This window comes from Lithobates pipiens, unplaced genomic scaffold (genome assembly GCF_037356315.1).
Source record: "Lithobates pipiens isolate NorthernLeopardFrog02 unplaced genomic scaffold, aLitPip1_a1.2 Scaffold_18, whole genome shotgun sequence".
NCBI classification, from domain to species: Eukaryota; Metazoa; Chordata; class Amphibia; order Anura; family Ranidae; genus Lithobates; species Lithobates pipiens.
In genome coordinates this window covers 42337344-42356060 of record NW_027507758.1, presented here as the reverse complement: position 1 = coordinate 42356060, position 18717 = coordinate 42337344, and the positions used below count along the sequence as shown (strand labels likewise).

At 40.5% G+C, this 18717-nt stretch overlaps 1 protein-coding gene across 1 annotated transcript in view; it reads right to left on the bottom strand.

Annotated features, from left to right (window-relative positions):
* Positions 1-3499: 3499 nt before the first annotated feature.
* Positions 3500-18717, bottom strand: part of KCNK12 (potassium two pore domain channel subfamily K member 12) — a 239121-nt gene continuing 223903 nt past the window's right edge. Inside the window, exon 3 of the mRNA XM_077485621.1 lies at positions 3500-4037. Within this exon, the coding sequence (XP_077341747.1) occupies positions 3986-4037 (52 nt within the window). The 3' untranslated portion in view covers positions 3500-3985. The remainder of the gene's footprint in view (positions 4038-18717) is intronic.

Below are 18717 nucleotides of genomic sequence, written 5' to 3'. Positions count from 1 at the left end.
AACTTTAGTTTGAAGGGTGCGAAGTGCAGCTCCATGTTCGGACACTGTGTCTTCAGTATTGCTCACCCTTTGCTCGGTCTCAGTAACCCTGGATCTGAGTCTGTCTATATCCTGTCTGATAAGACCCATATCCAACTGCACGGCTTCCATTTTGGCTGTTAGGGTGGTTTGACAAGTGGCAATGGCCGCCGTGACCTCCGCCAGCCAGGGAGGCCGGTACTCGGCTGGATCCATGGGGGCCGTCTGGGAAGCTCTATAGGCACTCCGTGTGGTACGGGTCTCCTCCTGGGGGACCAAGTCTGCCCGGGGGGGGGGTCTGGCTGGGATGGAAAAGACAGACGCTTGCCCCCTTTACTAAAATTCTTGCAGATCTCTGATGCCCCGGCTGTAGAGTCCGGGTGTCTTCGGGCCGTGAAGGGAGGGCTGTGGTGTGTGTGTGGGCAGAAGGGCCTGTTCCCGTGCCCAGGGCCGCCCTTGGTCTATCGGCTGGGGTCCTCCAGGACAGCTGGGGCGTTAAAGAAGTCCCCCGCCCTGTTTCACCCTGCAGGGGCTGTCAGGGGGGCCGCCCCCGAACTCCCGCCAATCGATGTCCCAGAGGGCCCTGTATACCGGGGGGGAGCGGGGGGTCAGCAACCTCCCCAAGACAGGGCCCCTCTCCTCCCTATATGATGTGCAGGTTAGGCAGGGGACCTCACCTCAGTGCAGGGGGGGGATTGCAAGTTGGAGCCCCCGGGCAGTCCGCAGGCCGTCAGGAAAGGCCCCGGTCGCGGCCTACTCGCCTCCGGATGTCCTGGCTCAGCCTCACCTTGTATGGGGTCCGCCATAGGCTGCGGGGGATGTCACTCCTGGAGTGCTGCAGTTGCTCGGGCGGGGGCCATCAGGAAAGGCCGCGGTCGCGGCCTACTCACCGCCGGAGGTCCGGATTCCGTGTCTGGGCCGCGATCATCCGTCAGGCAGGGGTCCACCCTCTGTGCAGCCACCGGTCTCGGGGGTCCCGCCTCGATCCTCCGCGGACACCGCGCTCCGCCGCTCGGGCGGGGGCCGGCAGGAAAGGCCGCGGCTGCGGCCTAAAACACCGTCAAGGCCACGGAGCGGCTGGGAGAGCGCCGCGCCCTCAGTCCTCTCCCGCTGGGCCGCGGGGCTAACAGCCACCTACCCCGGGCTCCAGAGGGGCTGAATGTGGAGGAGAAAAGGCAATCCTGGATCAGGGTAAGTGTATCCGAAGCGGAGCTCACTAAAAAAGCAGCCGCTCACAGTGCCATCCTGGACACCCCCCCAAGTTCTGCTATTTAAAGTGCCTGTTTCAATTCAAAGGTCCTTTACATTGTACAGGCTGCAAGTATTGCTATGAACAACTGCAGCCCCTAACTCCCTCTCCCTGCGGGGATGAGATAAAATCTTGAAAAACCCAAGAAAGTGGCTAGCAGTCAATGTTTTCTCAAACCCCCATTGCAAACCATGGACTTCGCCCTGGGTTAGGATGGTGCTACACAAGTATCGACTCACTGAAGGTTGTTTTAAACAGAGGTAAGCACACTTGTTACACTCTCCTGTATGAGATGGTGATTGGCTACTGAGTTTCCATTTGTGGCATTATAAGGAGGCAGGGGGATTGTAATGCATTCATTCAAACACAGGAGTTCCTGGATTTCCCATGGCTTTGGAGCAGGAGGGGTAATTTTGGGTGCGGAGTAGTTAAGTTTAAGCACTTTATAGCATCTGTGTTAAAGCTAACCTCTTTCCTTGAATGCAATTTAAAGCGGAGTTCCACCCAAAAATGTTGTGTTTTTTTTTTGGGGGGGGGGCTTCATTAGGAGGGGGACTTCCTGTCCCACTTCCTCCTTCCTCCCAGGGACCACCAAGGCGACTCCTCCTTTTGCCTTAGAGGGAGGGTGGCCCCTCCCTCTAAGCGATCTCTTGGGACACGTGACAGGTCCCAGGAGATCGCCTATCCACTCAGGGAGAGCAGCGAGACTCGCGAAAGCTGTCACAGCCGGGTGCCCAGAGTGGCAATAGAGGCGCCGGAGGAGAGGAGGGGGAGAGGAGCGACACCCCGTTCGGCCGCATTGCTGGAACGTGGAACAGGTAAGTGTCTGTTTATTAAAAGTCAACAACTACACTTTTTGTAGCTGCTGACTTTTAATAAGCCTGGATCTCCACTTTAAGAGGTCAGTGGGGGCTTGCTAGCTCATTTAATGCTTGTTAAGAATATGTAAACATTTGACTTAGCTCCTGCCATAGTTTGAATGTAAGGCCTCTTTTTCCTGTTAGTATATGCAGCAGGGTATATTTTCTTGGTGAATTGCCACCAGAAACAAGATTGCCCATAGGCTCTTCACAGATGAACAACAGGTATAGTGATATCTGTCCATCTATGCATGACTCCACCCAGACTTCACCACCTATGCATGACTCCACCACCCATGACTCCACCGTCTATGCATTACTCCACCCAGACTCCACCACCCATTTCTCCACCATCTATGCATGACTTCACCCAGACTTCACCACCTATGACTCCATCATATATGCATGACTCCACTCAGACTCCACCAACCATGACTCCATCATCTATGCATGGCTCCATCCAGACTCCACCACCCATGACTCCACCATCTATGCATGACTCCAACCATGACTCCACCACCCATGACTCCACCATCTATGCATGAGCATCCAGGCACACTGCAAACCTTTCTCAGCTCTTCATGGCACCTTGGATCTCTTATTTTTCCCCATAGAGGAAAAAGATGATCAATTCACCTTCTCTAATTATATATACTATATATTAAATGTGGAGCTGGCTATCATGATATGTGAATAAATAAAATATATGTATTTGTGCTTAATCAATTCATCTTGTAAATAATACATCATTCGTTAAACCCTTTTCTCTTTTCCACATCCAGAAAGTATCAATTCATATATATACAAATAATAATCTCTATTTAATTAAATTCATACAATGATAAAGTGCTCCAGTGTTTGTGCAATATGATATATCTGACATTAAAACCACAAATTAATTAAAACTAAAGTGCAAAAATCCTCCGCACAGCTGTGACAATTTGCTAATAAATACTGGGAACACTTTATCATTGTATGAATTTGATGAAACATTATTACATGAGTTGCACTTTGCAAGTGCAGTTGCTCCAGAGCTTAGTAAAAGAGCAGAAGCTCTGCTGACATCCATCATCCAATCATGTGCAAGCAAAAAGATGTTTTTTTTTTTATTTTATTTTTTTTCTCCCTTCTTGCACGCGATTGGGTATTCTTTGCAAAATTAAGCTTTACCACATTTACTAAGTCCTGGAGCAACTGCACTTTGCAAAATGCACACGCATCTATTTGCCTTTAGTAAATCAACCCCTTAATGTTTGTCATGTGCAGTAAGAGAGCATCACAAATAGAACCAGTAAAACAAGACTTTTCCATTTTCATTTTTTTTTTTTTTTTTTTTTTTTAGAAATATCATTTTATCTATTTTTTTTCCTTCTTAGCAATTAGCACTTTTACAGCAATATGTTGTAATCATGCATAAAGTAATAATCAATAGCTTAAATAGATCAGAAAAGCATTCTTTAAGTTGCATATTCATTCCATGAAGCACTTAGTGATCAAGAGACAGAAAAAAACAATAGACAAATGAGATCTTGTACATAGGCAGTCATTATAAACTCTAATTGACAAAAAATTAGTATATGCGTTTAGGGAAAAAAAAAAAAATATTATGCAGAAGTTCCCTTAATGTCCCATTAAAATTGTAATAATCCCCTTAAAAAATATACAAAAAGAGCATTGCAGATCTTAAAAATGATATTTTGTGCTTTGACATGCCAGCAGTTTATGAAGGACCTGGAGAGAATGTTCATGTCTTCTGTACAGGACTGTAAAAGGTTTATTTTTATTGTGTGACATCTTTAGTTATAGCAATAATAAAAAAAAAAAAAAAAGAAAAAAAAAAAAAAAGAATAAAATGCATTCAGTTTCGAGTAGTAGGAAGTCCAAAACACTGGTTCTTGCTGCTTGAATACCTGTCACACAAAAAAAAAAAACATGACTGGAATTTAATGGTCAATTTTTATCTAATGCACTGTACTAATTTATTATTTGTTGTAATGGTTTTTATTCTGCATGCATTGTGGAAATGTAATTTGCTGAATGTAGATTGTTTAGCTCAGGTTAGTTCCTTTTTATTTATTTGTTCATTTATGATCAAGCCTGGTCCTACATTTGATCTACCACCATCATCCATACACAAGGGGTTGATGCTTACAAAATTAAATATGTGACTTTTTTTTTTTTGCAAATTTGGGAACGTGATCAAGATAGAAGACATGATAAAATATATGCGTGAAAAAGTGAATCTGTGAGATGTGATAATGGTAGAATTACAAACATGCCATCCAAGGGTACGGAAGCAACACTTTGCCTCCTGGGCCAATTATGACATTTCTCTCATATATATAAAAATCTGTGTTATATATATATATATATATATATATATATATATATATATGTATATATATATATATATAATTTATTTATTTATTTTTTTAGCAGAGGCCTTAGTGAACAAAATAGCAGTCGTTGCAATGTTTTTTTTATGTCACGTGGTTTTTGCACAGCGATTTTTCAAACCCAATTTTTTTGTATCAAAATACACTTTAATGAAATAAAAAAAAAAAAAAACAATATATAGTCCAATTTTTGGTAAAATATGAAAGACACTGTTACGCTGAGTAAATAGATACCCAACATTCGCTGCTTTAAAATTGCACATGCTCGCAGAGTGGTGCCAAACTATGGTACTTAAAAATCCCAATAGGCGACGCTTTAAAAATGTCTACAAGTTACCAGTTTAGAGTTACAGAGAGATCTAGTGATAGAATTATTGCTTTCACTCTAATGTTTGTGGCGAAACCTCAAGTGTGGTTTGAGTACCGTTTACATATGTGGGTGTGACCTACGTATGTGTTCACCACTGCTCTTTAAAAAATGTTTTTAGCATTATTTATTTTATTCATTTTTTTTTTTTTTTTACACTGTCATTTTTATTGTTTTTTTAGCACTTTTATTGCTATTGCAAGAAATGTAAACATCCCTTGCGACAGCAATACAGCATGACAGGTCCTCTTTATGGAGAGCTCTCGGGTCTTTAAGACCCCAAATCTCTCCTCTACCTTTAAAAGTAAAATACCCCAAAAAATACATTTTCGATCTTTTGCTTAAAAAAAATAAAAATAAATGAAAAAGCCTTTTTTTACATGCCGGAGGAACCAGAAGTGACGTCATGACGCCTCTCCGGTCCTCCAAGGCCATAGAGATGAGTTGAGGCCATCTTGACTTTACTTTACTTTACTTGACTTTACCAAGCCATTGGTGGTGCCAGATGGGTCCCAGGCTTCACTGATTGGTCAGGTAAGCTTGGGAATCACCAGGAAGCGGTAAAAGTGATCCAGTCACAAATTCGCCACTCGGACCACTTTTATCTTGTAGAGAATTGCTTGCTGAAAAAAAACAATATCAGGATAACGGCATATTGCTGCAGCCATAACCCTGGCATTCCACTTGCTGACCAGGACATCATTTGTCTATGGGGCGGGCAGCAAGTGGTTAAAAAAACGCTTTTAAGAGTTTCTTTTTTGTTTTTTTCTAAACGCCCCTCTATATGAGCCTATGTGGCCATGCACATATAGCCGTTTACAGGCTAATTAGAAAAAGAGAATTTGGAGGCATTTAAAAAGCTCACTTGCCCATTTGAGTAGAAAATATGCTTGGCGCGTCTAAACCCCTGTAAAGGCATCCAAATGCTTCTAAATGCTAGGTGGGTTTATTATTATTATTATTATATAGGATTTATCACTTGAGTGTTCATTATTTTCAATAGATAGAATAAATGAATAGTCTGACCAATGGAATGAATGAATGCTCAAACACTTGCTGCGCCTAAATGGCTTTAAGTGAGTTTTTTTTAAAGCTGCTTTTCTCCTGCCAGCAGAAAAGGTGTTTAGAGGAGCTGGCCAAAGGCAAGAGACCTAGAAACATAGAAAATTCCCATGTACCCACTAAAAAGGGGGCAGCTGTTTGGTTCGATACATTTTTATTTATTTATTTGATAAATATTTGTTGTATGATGTTATTGACGTGATTTATATATATATATTTTGTAATGACTGATTTATTGTGTCATTTGTGAGATGCGAGATTTTAAAGAGTGAATATTGAAGTGGATCCTGAGGAAGCTTTTTTTCCAAAGCTAAACGCGTCGGTCCAACTATCCTCTTTTATGCGTGTTTAGATTCCTATTCTTTAAACCAGGTTGCAGCTGAGGATACATGTTTTTAGGTTTTTCTAATTTTAATGTGAAAATAAAAATTTAATTTTATGTCTGTTTTTGATTTTTGCTTTGGCGCATATCAAATCCCCTTTTTCCTCGCTATCCCTCTTTTGGGGGTACACGGGAAGTTTCTATTATAGGGGGCCGTGTTATGATTGCTGCCATGGTATGATTATCACAAAAACATCCCACCTACCCTGCAAACTGCAAAACTTAAAACATCTAAATCCGAAAATAAAAATGGAATAAATTGCAGATTACCAGTCCTTCGATGTGGTAGCTGCATTTTTTTAGGCTTTTTCCCTTTATTTTCACCTGGTGATCCTCCAATTATCACACTTCCTGTCCTAGAAGGACAATGCTCACTCACCATACTGTATCTATAGAAAACATCCCCCTTTCTCCTAAACATGGATGAGGGGGGAGGTGTTCTGTAGTCCTTGAAAATAGCTAGGTATAATGCTAACCGATATCACTCAGCAGAGAGCACATGAAGTTGCCAGCTCACTTGATTTCTGGCAGGATCAACAGGCATTATTATTCAGAAATAACTTAAAGCGTTTGTACATAGGCCCAGTGATGCAGCTAGCCTCAGGTGATACACAGAGATGAACAAAATCTTCCTACATTTGTTGTGCCTATTTATCTGCAGCTCACTCTTCTCTACATTCTCCTAAAGCACATATTTTGCATAGCATTTCTGTTCTCTAGCAGGGGGGGGGGGGGGGGGGCAAGTCACACTGCAGAGCACAGAGCAGGGAGCTGAGTGTAATCTGAGACCTGAGCAGAGGGAAAGGACACACCCCTCACTACAACATCTCAAAGTGAAACATGCACAGATGAAGCTGTGAATCACCTTCTGTGCTGGAGGTAAGATGGGGAAGAGTCTGTGATGTTGGCATACACGGGCAGAAGTGACTCATGCAGATAGCAGAGAGAAAAAAAACGCAGGTAGGAACCACACTATAGTGCCTTGAAAAAGTATTCATACCCTTTGAAATTTTCTACGTTTTGTCATGTTGCAACCAGAAACGTAAATGTATTTTGTTGGGATTTTATGTGATAACATTTTTTTTTTAACACAAAGTGGCACATAAAGTGGAAAGAAAATGCTTTTGCTCTCAATCAAATACAATGACGCGGGAGCCGAGGAGCGGGGCCAAGTCCTGTCTGCGTCAATGGGCGCAGCAGCAGGACTTGGGAGCGCACCCGCATGAGTGCCGCCATAGAAAGCTAGAAAGGGTCTCTCCGTGGTGGCGCTCAAGAAGAGGAGGAGCCAGGAGCGCCGCTGGGGGACCCCAGAAGAGGAGGATCGGGGTTGCTCTGTGCAAAACCCTTGCACAGAACAGGTAAGTATAACATGTTTGGTATTTATTTTTATTTTTTTAAACAAAGCTTTACAATCACTTTAAAAAAGGAGTTTCCATTAAAAAAATAAAAATAAAAGTCAGCAGCTACAAATACTGCAGCTGCTGACTTTTAATTATCGGACACTTACCTGCTCCAGGTCCCAGCGATGCGGAGGAACAAAGCCCCACTCGTCCCCCCCTCCGCTCGGCGGCGCCGGCATTGTAACTGTGAAGCCACAGCCAGGCACCCACTGTGCATGCGCGAGGCGGCGTCGCCCGCCGTGATTGGCTGCGCAGTCATCTGGGACCTGTCACGTGTCCCAGATGACTGACAAGAGGGAGGGGGTAGAGCTGAGCCCTTCCTGCACCGAGGGGAAATGATGTCACCAGCCCACGCACTGAAGGAGGCAGACTACGAGGGACCCCCTAGCAAAAGGCATTTAGAGGTGAGTTAAAAAATCCAATTTTTTTTTTATTATTTAATGAATTTTAATGATTTTTTCTTTTTGGTGTGCAACCCCACTTTAAGGAAGAATCTGCAGGAGTTTAGAATTGCTTCCCATGATCCACTGGTGGAGGTTGAAATTATTTTTAGGCTCATTTGCAAAATAATAACAAATGCACTTTTTTTTTGCAGCAAATATGGGTGCATTTATTGATTGATTTATTTAGTAAAAGTGTCTTAAAACCTAAGGTTAAAATAATAAGAAACAGTGTTTTAGAAAGGAAGATCACTGTTTTATGTTTAATAAACCCATGTGCCTTAAAGAATAAATCAAACAGGTATTCGAGCCTCTCAAAATTATCAGAAGAAAGTTGACCCCTTCCGGAGAGAAGATGACCCGATCAGCTTGTACTTAGATGGCCCACTGACTGTTAATGATTTTCTGCCGCTGACTTAATCAAAGAGCATTCAATGGAGGCCTCCGATTATAAATCTTTGTGACAAGTCACAAGTAAAATTAATTTCCTTTTACATTAGCTGGGTCTGAAGCCAGGCATCATTTTCCCTATGTCAACGTTTATGCTTGCTCATATGCTTCAAATTAATATGTTAATGGAACGCTATGACATATAAGCCATTTATATAAAAAGTTGACTAAAGGTATTGCTTTCATCCAACTTTTTTTTTTTATATATTGAATTTTGAAGAGTATAAATCTGTTAGGGGCTTTCAGTCCATCAAAATAAATTTGGTGTTTTCACTTTCACATCTGTGTATGTTATCGTATCTGTATTAATATTTCTCTTTTTTTTTTGAGGATTTCCTCTAGTCTCTAGGAAATTGTTAAAACTGAACCCTGGGCACATATAAGACACACATTCATCCAGCTCTGTAAACGCTATTCAGCTATGTAACTAAATGCATTTTTTAACCACTTAAGGACCAGGCCTAGTTTGCAAACTTGTGTTTACAAGTTAAAATTTGTCTTTGTTTGCTAAAAAATTACTTAGAGCCCTCTAACATTTTATACATATATATATGTATATATATATATATATATATATATATATATATATATATATATATATATATATATATATATATATATATATATATATATATATATATATATATAATATAATATGTTAGAGGGTTCTAAATATATCTAAATATATATATATATATATATATATATATATATATATATATATATATATATTTAGAACCCTCTAACATTATATATATATATATATAAAAAATGTTAGAGGGTTCTAAGTCATTTTTATATATATATATATTTATTTAGAACCTTCTAACAAAAAAAAAAAAAATATATATATATATATATATATATATATATATATATATATATATATATATATATATATATATATATATATATATATTCTTTTTAAAAAAAATTCGGACACCATAGAGAATAAAATGGCGATCATTGTAATACTTTACATCACACCATTTTTGTGCAGCGGTCTTACTTTCATGCAAACCAATCAATACTGACACCATACAGACCAAAAGGTATGAACAGCAAACCTCCTTCATTGATGACAGGTCCTCCCATCTAAAAAACGTATCAGTACTGAACTGAAATGGAGAAAGTGATTTTGCTAGGAGAAATGAAGAATATGTCATCATATGTGTAAGACACGTGACAACGGGTGCCTCTGCTGATCAAACCACTTACAGGATTTTATTAGACTTCTTTTGATTTTGCAAACCTGCCTGAGAAACCAGCAGAGGAACCAAGATTGGGACCCTTATGTCATTGGGAGCGACCACACTCTTCCTGCATAGAGACAGGTTTTTCTCCACCCGTGATCTTGGAAGGTTGTGTGTTCTACCCCCTAGGGCAGTGATTTCCAACCAGGGTTCCTCCAGAGGTTGCTAGGGGTTCCTTCAGCATTGGGCCATTTCTCCCTCTCGGATAAGTTCCCACCGACACCATTGATCTTTTTAGCTCTCTGTAAGGAGGTAATTCTTCCCAATGACCACAAGTGTAAGGACCATTCTTCCCACTGACCATCACACTAATGTATCATGAGTTGTAGACTTCTAATATTTAGCAGGGGTTCCCTGAGACCGGAGAACTATTTCAAGGTTTCCTCTGTGTTGTAAAGGTTGAGAAAGGCTGCCCTAGGGTGACTGCAGCTTTAACAAATGTACATTATTTTCCAATTTCTTTTCTGATTAACCATTCTTGAGCCAATTCTAATTTTTGAACCAACTACACTATAAAGGATCTTTTACCTCCCTCTTTTCTTTTTTGGTGGACACCCTGAGCAGCACCCCTTGAAATTTTCCACATTATTTTAAATCAAAAACGTAAATATATTTAATTGGGATTGTATGTGATAGACCAACACAAAGTGGCACATAATCATCAGGTGGAAGGAAAATAGTAAATGGTTTTAATTTTTTTTAACAAATAAATATCTGAAAAGTGTGGTGTGCATTTGTCTTCAGCCCCTCTTACTCAGATACCCCTAACTAAAATCTAGTGGAACCAATTGCCTTCAGAAGTCACATAATTAGTAAATAGAGTCCACCTGTGTGTAATTTAATCTCAATATAAATACAGCTGTTCTGTGAAGCCCGCTGAGGTTTGTTAAAGAACTTTAGTGAACAAACAGCATTATGAAGGCCAAGAAACACGCCAGACAAGTCAGGGATAAAGTTGCAGAAAAGTTTAAAGCAGGGTTAGGTTATAAAAAAAATATCCCAAGCTTTGAACATCTCATGGAGCACTATTCAGTCCATCATCTGAAAATGGAAAGTGTATGACACAACTGCAAACCTACCAAGACATGGCCGCCCACCTAAACTGACAGACCGGGCAAGGAGAGCATTAATCAGAGAAGCAATCAAGAGGCCCATGGCAACTCTGGAGGAGCTGCAGAGATCCACAGCTCAGGTGGGAAAATCTGTCCACAGGACAATGTCCATTCCACAAATCTGGCAAGAAGAAAGCCATTGTTGAAAGAAAGCCATAAGAAGTCGTGTTTGCAGTTTGCAAGAAACCATGTGAGGGACACAGCAAACATGTGAAAGAAGGTGCTCTGGTCAGATGAGACCAAAATGTAGCTTTTTGGCCTAAAAGAAAAACGATATGTGTGGCGGAAAACTAAAACTGCACATCATCCTGAACATATCATCCCCACTGTGAAACATGGTGGTGGCAGATTCATGTTGTGGGGATGCTTTTCTTCAGCAGGGACAGGGAAGCTGGTCAGAGTTCATGGGAAGATGGATGGAGCCAAATATAGGACAAACTTAGAGGAAAACACTCTCTAGATGTGCAAACCTGGTAGAGACAGACCCAAAAACTTGCAGCTGTAATTGCAGCGAAAGGTGGTTCTACAAAGTATTGACTCAGGGGGGCTGAATACAAATGCACGCCACACTTTTCACATATTTATTTGTAAAAAAATGTGAAAACTATTTTCCTTCCACTTCACATTTATGTGTCACTTTGTTTTGGTCTATCACATAAAATCCCAAGAAAATACATTTCCGTTTATGGTTGTAACATGGCAAAATTTAGAGAATTTCAAGGGGTATGAATAGTTTTTCAAGGCACTGTATATACACTAAAACTGCAGGTATTCCAAAAATTTCCACCCTTTACCTAAATACCCACCGCTGTGCCTAGACAAAGCCTGCTCCCTCAACTAGAGCTGCCACTTGAAAAAATGTAAAGTGCAAAACGTATTTTACCTTTTAAAGCTAAAATCAGAAAAAAGGAAAAATAGTGGCGCTTAACCATAAATTATAACTAACTCCAAGAAACGTGACAACAATTAAATGGTATGAACAAAATGTGTGAGAACAACAATTGTATCACCCTGTGATAAGTGAACCAAATAAATGTGTCACAGAACAAACAAAATTAAGATAAAGTTCATGAGAGTGTCCAAAAGAATCCTTTGAAGTAATGTCTCTTCTTATTCCATCCATCACACCAAAGTGATCAGTGATTCTACGCCCTTAACTGCTTAAGGACCGCCTCCTGCACATTTACGTCGGCAGAATGGCACAAGCACGTACAGGTACGTTGCTCTTTAAGTGCCCATCCGTGGGTCGCGCGCGCACAGCCGGCGGCGTGCTCGCGACCCGGTCCTGAACTCGGTGACCGTGGCCACGGGACCATTATAGTTAAGCGCCATTATTTTTCTTTTTTTCTTTTTTTCTGATTTTAGTTTTAAAAGGTAAAATACGATTTGCACTGTATATACACTCACCGGCCACTTTGTTAGATACACCTGTTCAATTGCTTTGTATCAAAAATGGCTAATCAGCCAATCGCATGGCAGCAACTCAATGCATTTAGGCATGCAGATGTGGTGAATATGACTTGCTGAAGTTCAAACGGAGCATCAGAATGGGGAAGGAAGTAGATTTAAGTGACTTTGAATGTGGCACGGTTGTTGGTGCTATACGGGCTGGTCTAAGTATTTAAAAATCTGGTGATTTACTGGGATTTTTATGCACAACCATCTCTCGGGTTTACAGAGCCTTATCTGAAAAAGTAAAAATATCCAGTGAGCGGCAGTTGTGTGTACGAAAATGCCGTGTTGATGTCAGAGGTCAGAGGAGAATGGGTAAATGATAGAAAGGCAACAGTAACTCAACTAACCACTCATTACAACCAGGGTATGCAGAATATCATCTCTGAATGCACAACACATTGAACCTAGAAGCAGATGGGCTACAGCAGCAGAATACCACACTGGGTGCCACTCATCGGCGACATTCAGATAGTAGGGTCAGAATTTGAAGTATATGAAAAAATTGTGCACTATACCAAAAAAGTTTTTTCATATGTTTTCATGTTTCCCTTTGGCCACTGAGTACCACTCGATTCAAGTGTGTGGCTAATTACCCGGTGGTACCCCTATGTTAACCTTCATTTAGTTGGTTCCCTACCCTACCCCCCTTTTTTGTCAGAATTTGGAGTAAACAACATGAAATCATGGATCCATCCTGCCTTGTATCAACGGTTCAGGCTGGTGGTGGTGTAATGGTGTGGGGGATATTTTCTTGGCACACTTTGGGCCCCTTAGTACCAACTGAGCATCGTTTAAATGCCACGGCCTACTTAAGTATTGTTGCTGACCATGTCCATCCCTTTATGACTACAGTGTACCCATCTTCTGATGGCTCCTTCCAGCAGGATAATGCACCATGTCACAAAGCTTCAATCATCTCACCGCTGGTTTCTTGAACATGACAATGAGGTCCCTGTGCTCCAATGGCCCCCACAGTCACCAGATCTCAGTCTAATAGAGCACCTTTGGGATGGAAGGGAAGATTCGCATCATGGATGTGCAGCCGACAAATCTGCAGCAACTGAGTGATGCTATCCTGTCAATATGGACCAAAATCTCTGAGGAATTTTTCAACACCTTGTTGAATCTATTCCATGAAGAATGAAGTCAGTTCTGAAGGAAAAAGGAGGTCCAACCCGGTACTAGCAAGGAGTACCTAATAAAGTGGTTGATGAGTATAAATGTAGTATGGGATCTAAGGCACTGCTACATCTGACTGCTAGGCTCACAAAATTTAGAGTGAGGTTGATGATTTCACTACTGTGCTGCTCACTCTTCTCCTTGTTGGAGGTGCTGACACGAGGAAGCAAAACCCTGCCTTTACCAAGATGACCACCTCCATGTAGAGATACGGTGCAGAACAAGTAACATGGAAAGGTCAGCAGCAGGGAGACTACTGGTGACCAATCCAGGACTTAGGGTGGTGGGGGCCCCTGGGCTTGAGTCACTTTCGGGCCCTACCATCTATACATTACCATATTTATTGGCGTATAACAAGCGCCCCAGTGTCATTTGCAGCCTTGTCATTGCAGTCTTGAAGTTTAAAAATGGTGCCACCAAGATACAGAGTCCTGGGTCCTCTCGGCGGCTCTTGGGTCCTCTCGGCGGCTCTTGGGTCCCCTTGGCGGCTCTCGGGTCCTCTCGGCGGCTCTCGGGTCCTCTCGGCAGCTCTCGGGTCCTCTTGGCGGCTCTTGGGTCCTCTCAGCAGTTCTCAGCGGCTCTCAGGTCCCCTCGGCGGCTTATGGCAGCTCTCAGGTCCTCTTGCAGTCCCGAGCAGAGCCGAGAGTACTCGGCTCGGCTCACGGTCATGCGAGAGGACTAGTCCCTGCATTATGTCTATCATAGGGCGTGACTGTGAGCAGAGCCAAGCCAAGTACACATCTCTATGTATCTCAGCAGGGCCCGTGGGGCCCCCTATTGGGCGGGGCCCAGTCAAGCCCAATGGTAAGTCCAGCCCTGCTGGTGACTAGTTAGTTGTCCTTTACTTGCCAGGTCTTGGGTACAGCTTCCAGAGTTCCATTCCTCATTAAGTAATCCTGTTGCTTTGCCTTTCACAAGCAAAGCAGGGGGTTCACCTAAAGTAAAGCCAGTTCTTGAGCCTCAACTCTGCTGAGGTTTACTTGCTGCAACTCATCCACATAAAATGTATTTTCTCAAGCTGTCAATTCGATTTTATTCACTTAAAATTCTTAATTTCGTTCTGAATTTTTAAAGCCCTAAAATATTTCACAGCACTGTATCCTACAATGAAATGCAAAAAAAAATGAATAAAATAAATCCAATAAGAAAGCCAATACACCCCGGAATATTCATGACGTGTTTTGTAAGACTTATCTCAACATTCTCAGTCCTTTTCTCCGGTTATTATTTTCTTACTTCGTAAATTCATTTTCAGGCTCTGACCTGACAGACATCCATATCCTTGATATATCTGGATGCGATGCAGTGATATGTGTCTAGGAAATAGTATGCAATTTCTGGCCAAATGTATCTCCAGATATCTGCATCTAAGGTTTTCCATTTACTACGGGACACAGGTCACAGCTATATAGAGGATTTATATTTTTCTAAGAAATCCTCTTCAGATAAGACCTATTGCATATTCAAGATAAGAGGCATGACTTCTTTAAAGTACATCTAAAGCAAAAACACCAAAACTTTTTTTTTTAATCATTTTTCATAAGGAGTTCCAAGTTTTGTCCATTTTTATTGCTGTCTTTATCTTTTGGCCGAAACTTGTCTTGCATACACACTGTTGCACAAAGTTGTTGGAAAATCAGATCATTCTGAACGAGGTGACGTACAAAGCGTACGACGGGACTATGTAGAGGCCTGTAGCCAATAGGTTTAGTCTCCAAATTTTTTCTGAGCATGCATGGCACTTTGTGCGTCAGAATTCTCTACACACGATCGGAAAAAGTCAGATTGGATTTTGTTGTCGGAAAATTTTACATCCAGGTCTCTAACTTTTTCCGTCAGAAGTTCTGACAGAAAAAGTCCGAAAGAGCCCACACACGATTGGATTTTCCGACAACATAATCCGATCTGACTTCTTCCATTGGAATTTCCAACCGTGTGTATGGGGCATTACGCTAGTGACCATTTTCACCAAAGCGAAAATTAAGCCAAATCGAAGTTTTGTCAATTTGTTATTGCTGTCTTTACTAACTTTGGGAAATGAACACTGGAGACCATTGTCACCAAAGCAAAAGTTAAGCCAAATCCAACTTGTCTCCCAGAAAAGGAATAGAGGCGTGTTCCTCTGATGGGGACACATGATGCAAGATTTTCCCTTAATTTGAAAAGATCTCCTCTTACATCTTCTTAGGTCTCCAGGATAGGAAATTAAGTACAATTTCCCAAAAAGAACACATAAAGTAAAGAACAACTGACACAGATTGTCACCTTTCCCTAATATACCTGAAACGAAGGGAGTCTATTAATAAAAAAAAGTGCTTTGTGAATGTCACAGCACTAATACGGTTGTTGCAAAAAAAAAAAAAAAAAATTCCGGTAATGTGTCCAGTGTGTTTATTTCCTATGATCGACGGCACCATCAAGTGGCCATAATGCAGTATTTTCCTGATTGTGGTATTTTAGGAAAGTACTGCATTATGGGCTCTAGATGGAGCTGAAGATCAAAGGAAATAAACATATTGGATACATTATAGGCATAATGCCCTATAGCTGTGACATTCACATTTTCTATAATTAACATTCTGTACAGCTCTGTCTAACGAGGCAGACAGGAAGAAGTAACATTAGAAGGATGAATCTCACTTCTGACTAATTCAGCTGTGTGCTTTTTTATTGAGCTTGAACTATGGAACTCAGTGGAATAATTCAGCTGTATGCTTTTTTATTGAGCTTGAGCTATTGAACTCAGTGGAATTAAAAAAAAATTCTGCAGAAAAAATAAGATTAGCCTGATGAATATGTGTAATGAGCCCATAGCCACTGGAATTATTTCCATATTAGTCTAAAAGAAAAGGAAAATAGTACATTTTTAAAGATTTGGAAATGTAGAAGGAAATATATTCATAAAACCTATAAATGAAAGTGTTACTAAACCCAGCACCCTGCATTCACTATATCTGGTCTCCCACAGTACACAGAACATGGAAATGCAATTATTTTAGTAAATATAAATCGCTAAATACCTTTTCTCATTAGCGATATATAGCAGTCTTGTGACTTCTATCAGTGTCTGGGTAAAGCTTGTAGGAGGAGTTTTCATTCTCCTCTGACTATCCTAGTAGGCTGCATGACCACTGACCCTCTGTCTGAACAGTGCTGATTGGCCCTGTGCTGATTACATGCACCCTCACAATAAAAAAAAAACACTCTAGCAATACACACCAAACTGAGCATGTGCAAAGTGACTCCAAAAGCTCTGTCTTATCAGGAGATTAATTGGGGACAGTGGAAGAAGGGGAGGATCAGAGAAGACAGGATCAAACAGCCTTTTTTACACAATACGAAGGATTAACCCTATGAGTGAGCACTTATTATAGTGTGAAATGCGTCAGTTTTTACCTGTATCACTCTGGTGTGGGGTGTGTTATGTGAGCCCTAATTTGTAATAAAAGGCACTAGAAAATATATTTTCTCTGGAGTGCGGCTGTCCAGAGTTTCTTTGTTTGTTCTTATCGAAGGATTAACCCCTTGGGTTCCACAGTGAGTATAACAAGCATGCTTTACTGCATATACAGATGGATTTTACTGTTGTGGGTTTAGTAACGCTTTAACTTTAAATTAATTTCCAGTTTAACCTCCCTGGGGGTACGATTATTTCAGATTTTAGGTGCTGAAAGCTGTACAATTATTTTGCATGAAAATTTGGCGTTTTATATTGTAGTCCTGTAATTCTTAGGAATAACTCACTTAAATCTGTTCAAACCAGAGTCTAGCAGACATCCCGGGTATGATAAAGTGGAACCGGGCCGGAGTGGAAAGGTTAATTCATAAAATACAATCAACCTGATTCGCCAATCTTATCTTGGAATTGTCCTTTATTATTTAGTTTTATTCTCATATAGATGGATGTTGAAATACATAGCTGTGTTCAATTAGATGTAACGTTACACTACATAAAATTTCAGATGATAATTATAGTTCTCTTAATTATCATACAGAAGTATATATATTTTTTTTTATTTTTTGCTTTTAAATGAAAAAAAGACTTACAAAGAAAGTTTTCCTTTCATGAGAAATGATAAAGCATTACTCCCTTGGGTTTCATTTCAGCAGCTGCACTGGAAATTATTATTCCTGGCAAAATTAATTACAGAGCTGAGTTATAAGATAAAGAGATTGTGCTGACATGAACTGTACTTAGTGGATGTGACAAACAAGTCAGAAGCAGTTGGCAAATCTTTTGTAGGAAGCAGAAAAATAATAATCCAGATAGAAATGCTGGATGAACTCAATATTTATGGTTTGTTTTAATAGTAATTAAATGAGTTACGCAGACACCTGTGCCTAAAATAAAATTGTCACAAGTTGGGGCGGTTCAAACTGATAAAATTATGAAAACTCAAACCGGGTATATACAGTGGATATAAAAAGTCTACACACCCCTGTTAAAACGTCAGGTTTCTGTGATGTAACAAAATAAAACAAAGATAAATCATTTCAGAACACTTTCCACCTTTAATGTGACCTATAAACTGTACAACTCAGTTGAAAAACAAACTGAAATCTTTTAGTGGGGAAGTAAAAAAAAATAAAAAAATAATAATAATGTGTTTGCATAAGTATGCACACCCTCTTATAACTGTAGCTGTGTTCAGAATTAACCAATCACATTCAAACTCATGTTTTTTTAGTTTTTTTTCATTTAGAAGAGTTTTATTGAACACAACAGACCAAACACAATACGTCAACAATGAACCTTTTCAGGCAATTGACACACTTGTACACAGTAAGCAACAAAAACTTTGCGGGTAAATCAACATTTGCATATGAGTAGGGATTACACTAGACATACGACCAACCTACTTACAGAGCCCAACCGGGACCCTACGCAGCCGTTAACTCCCCATTAAGAAAGCAACCGCATACTGCTGTATCCAATACTAGTTTGTTTTACATAGGTGAAGAAATAAAGGCTAGAAGAAAGAGCTTAGGTAAACAGAAAAATAGAAAGGTAAAGTTGGACCGACGTCGGTCCCAGTCGGGTAAGAAATTGAAACAAAGATTGGGGAGTTAGTTATGTAAGAAACAAGGGGCAGA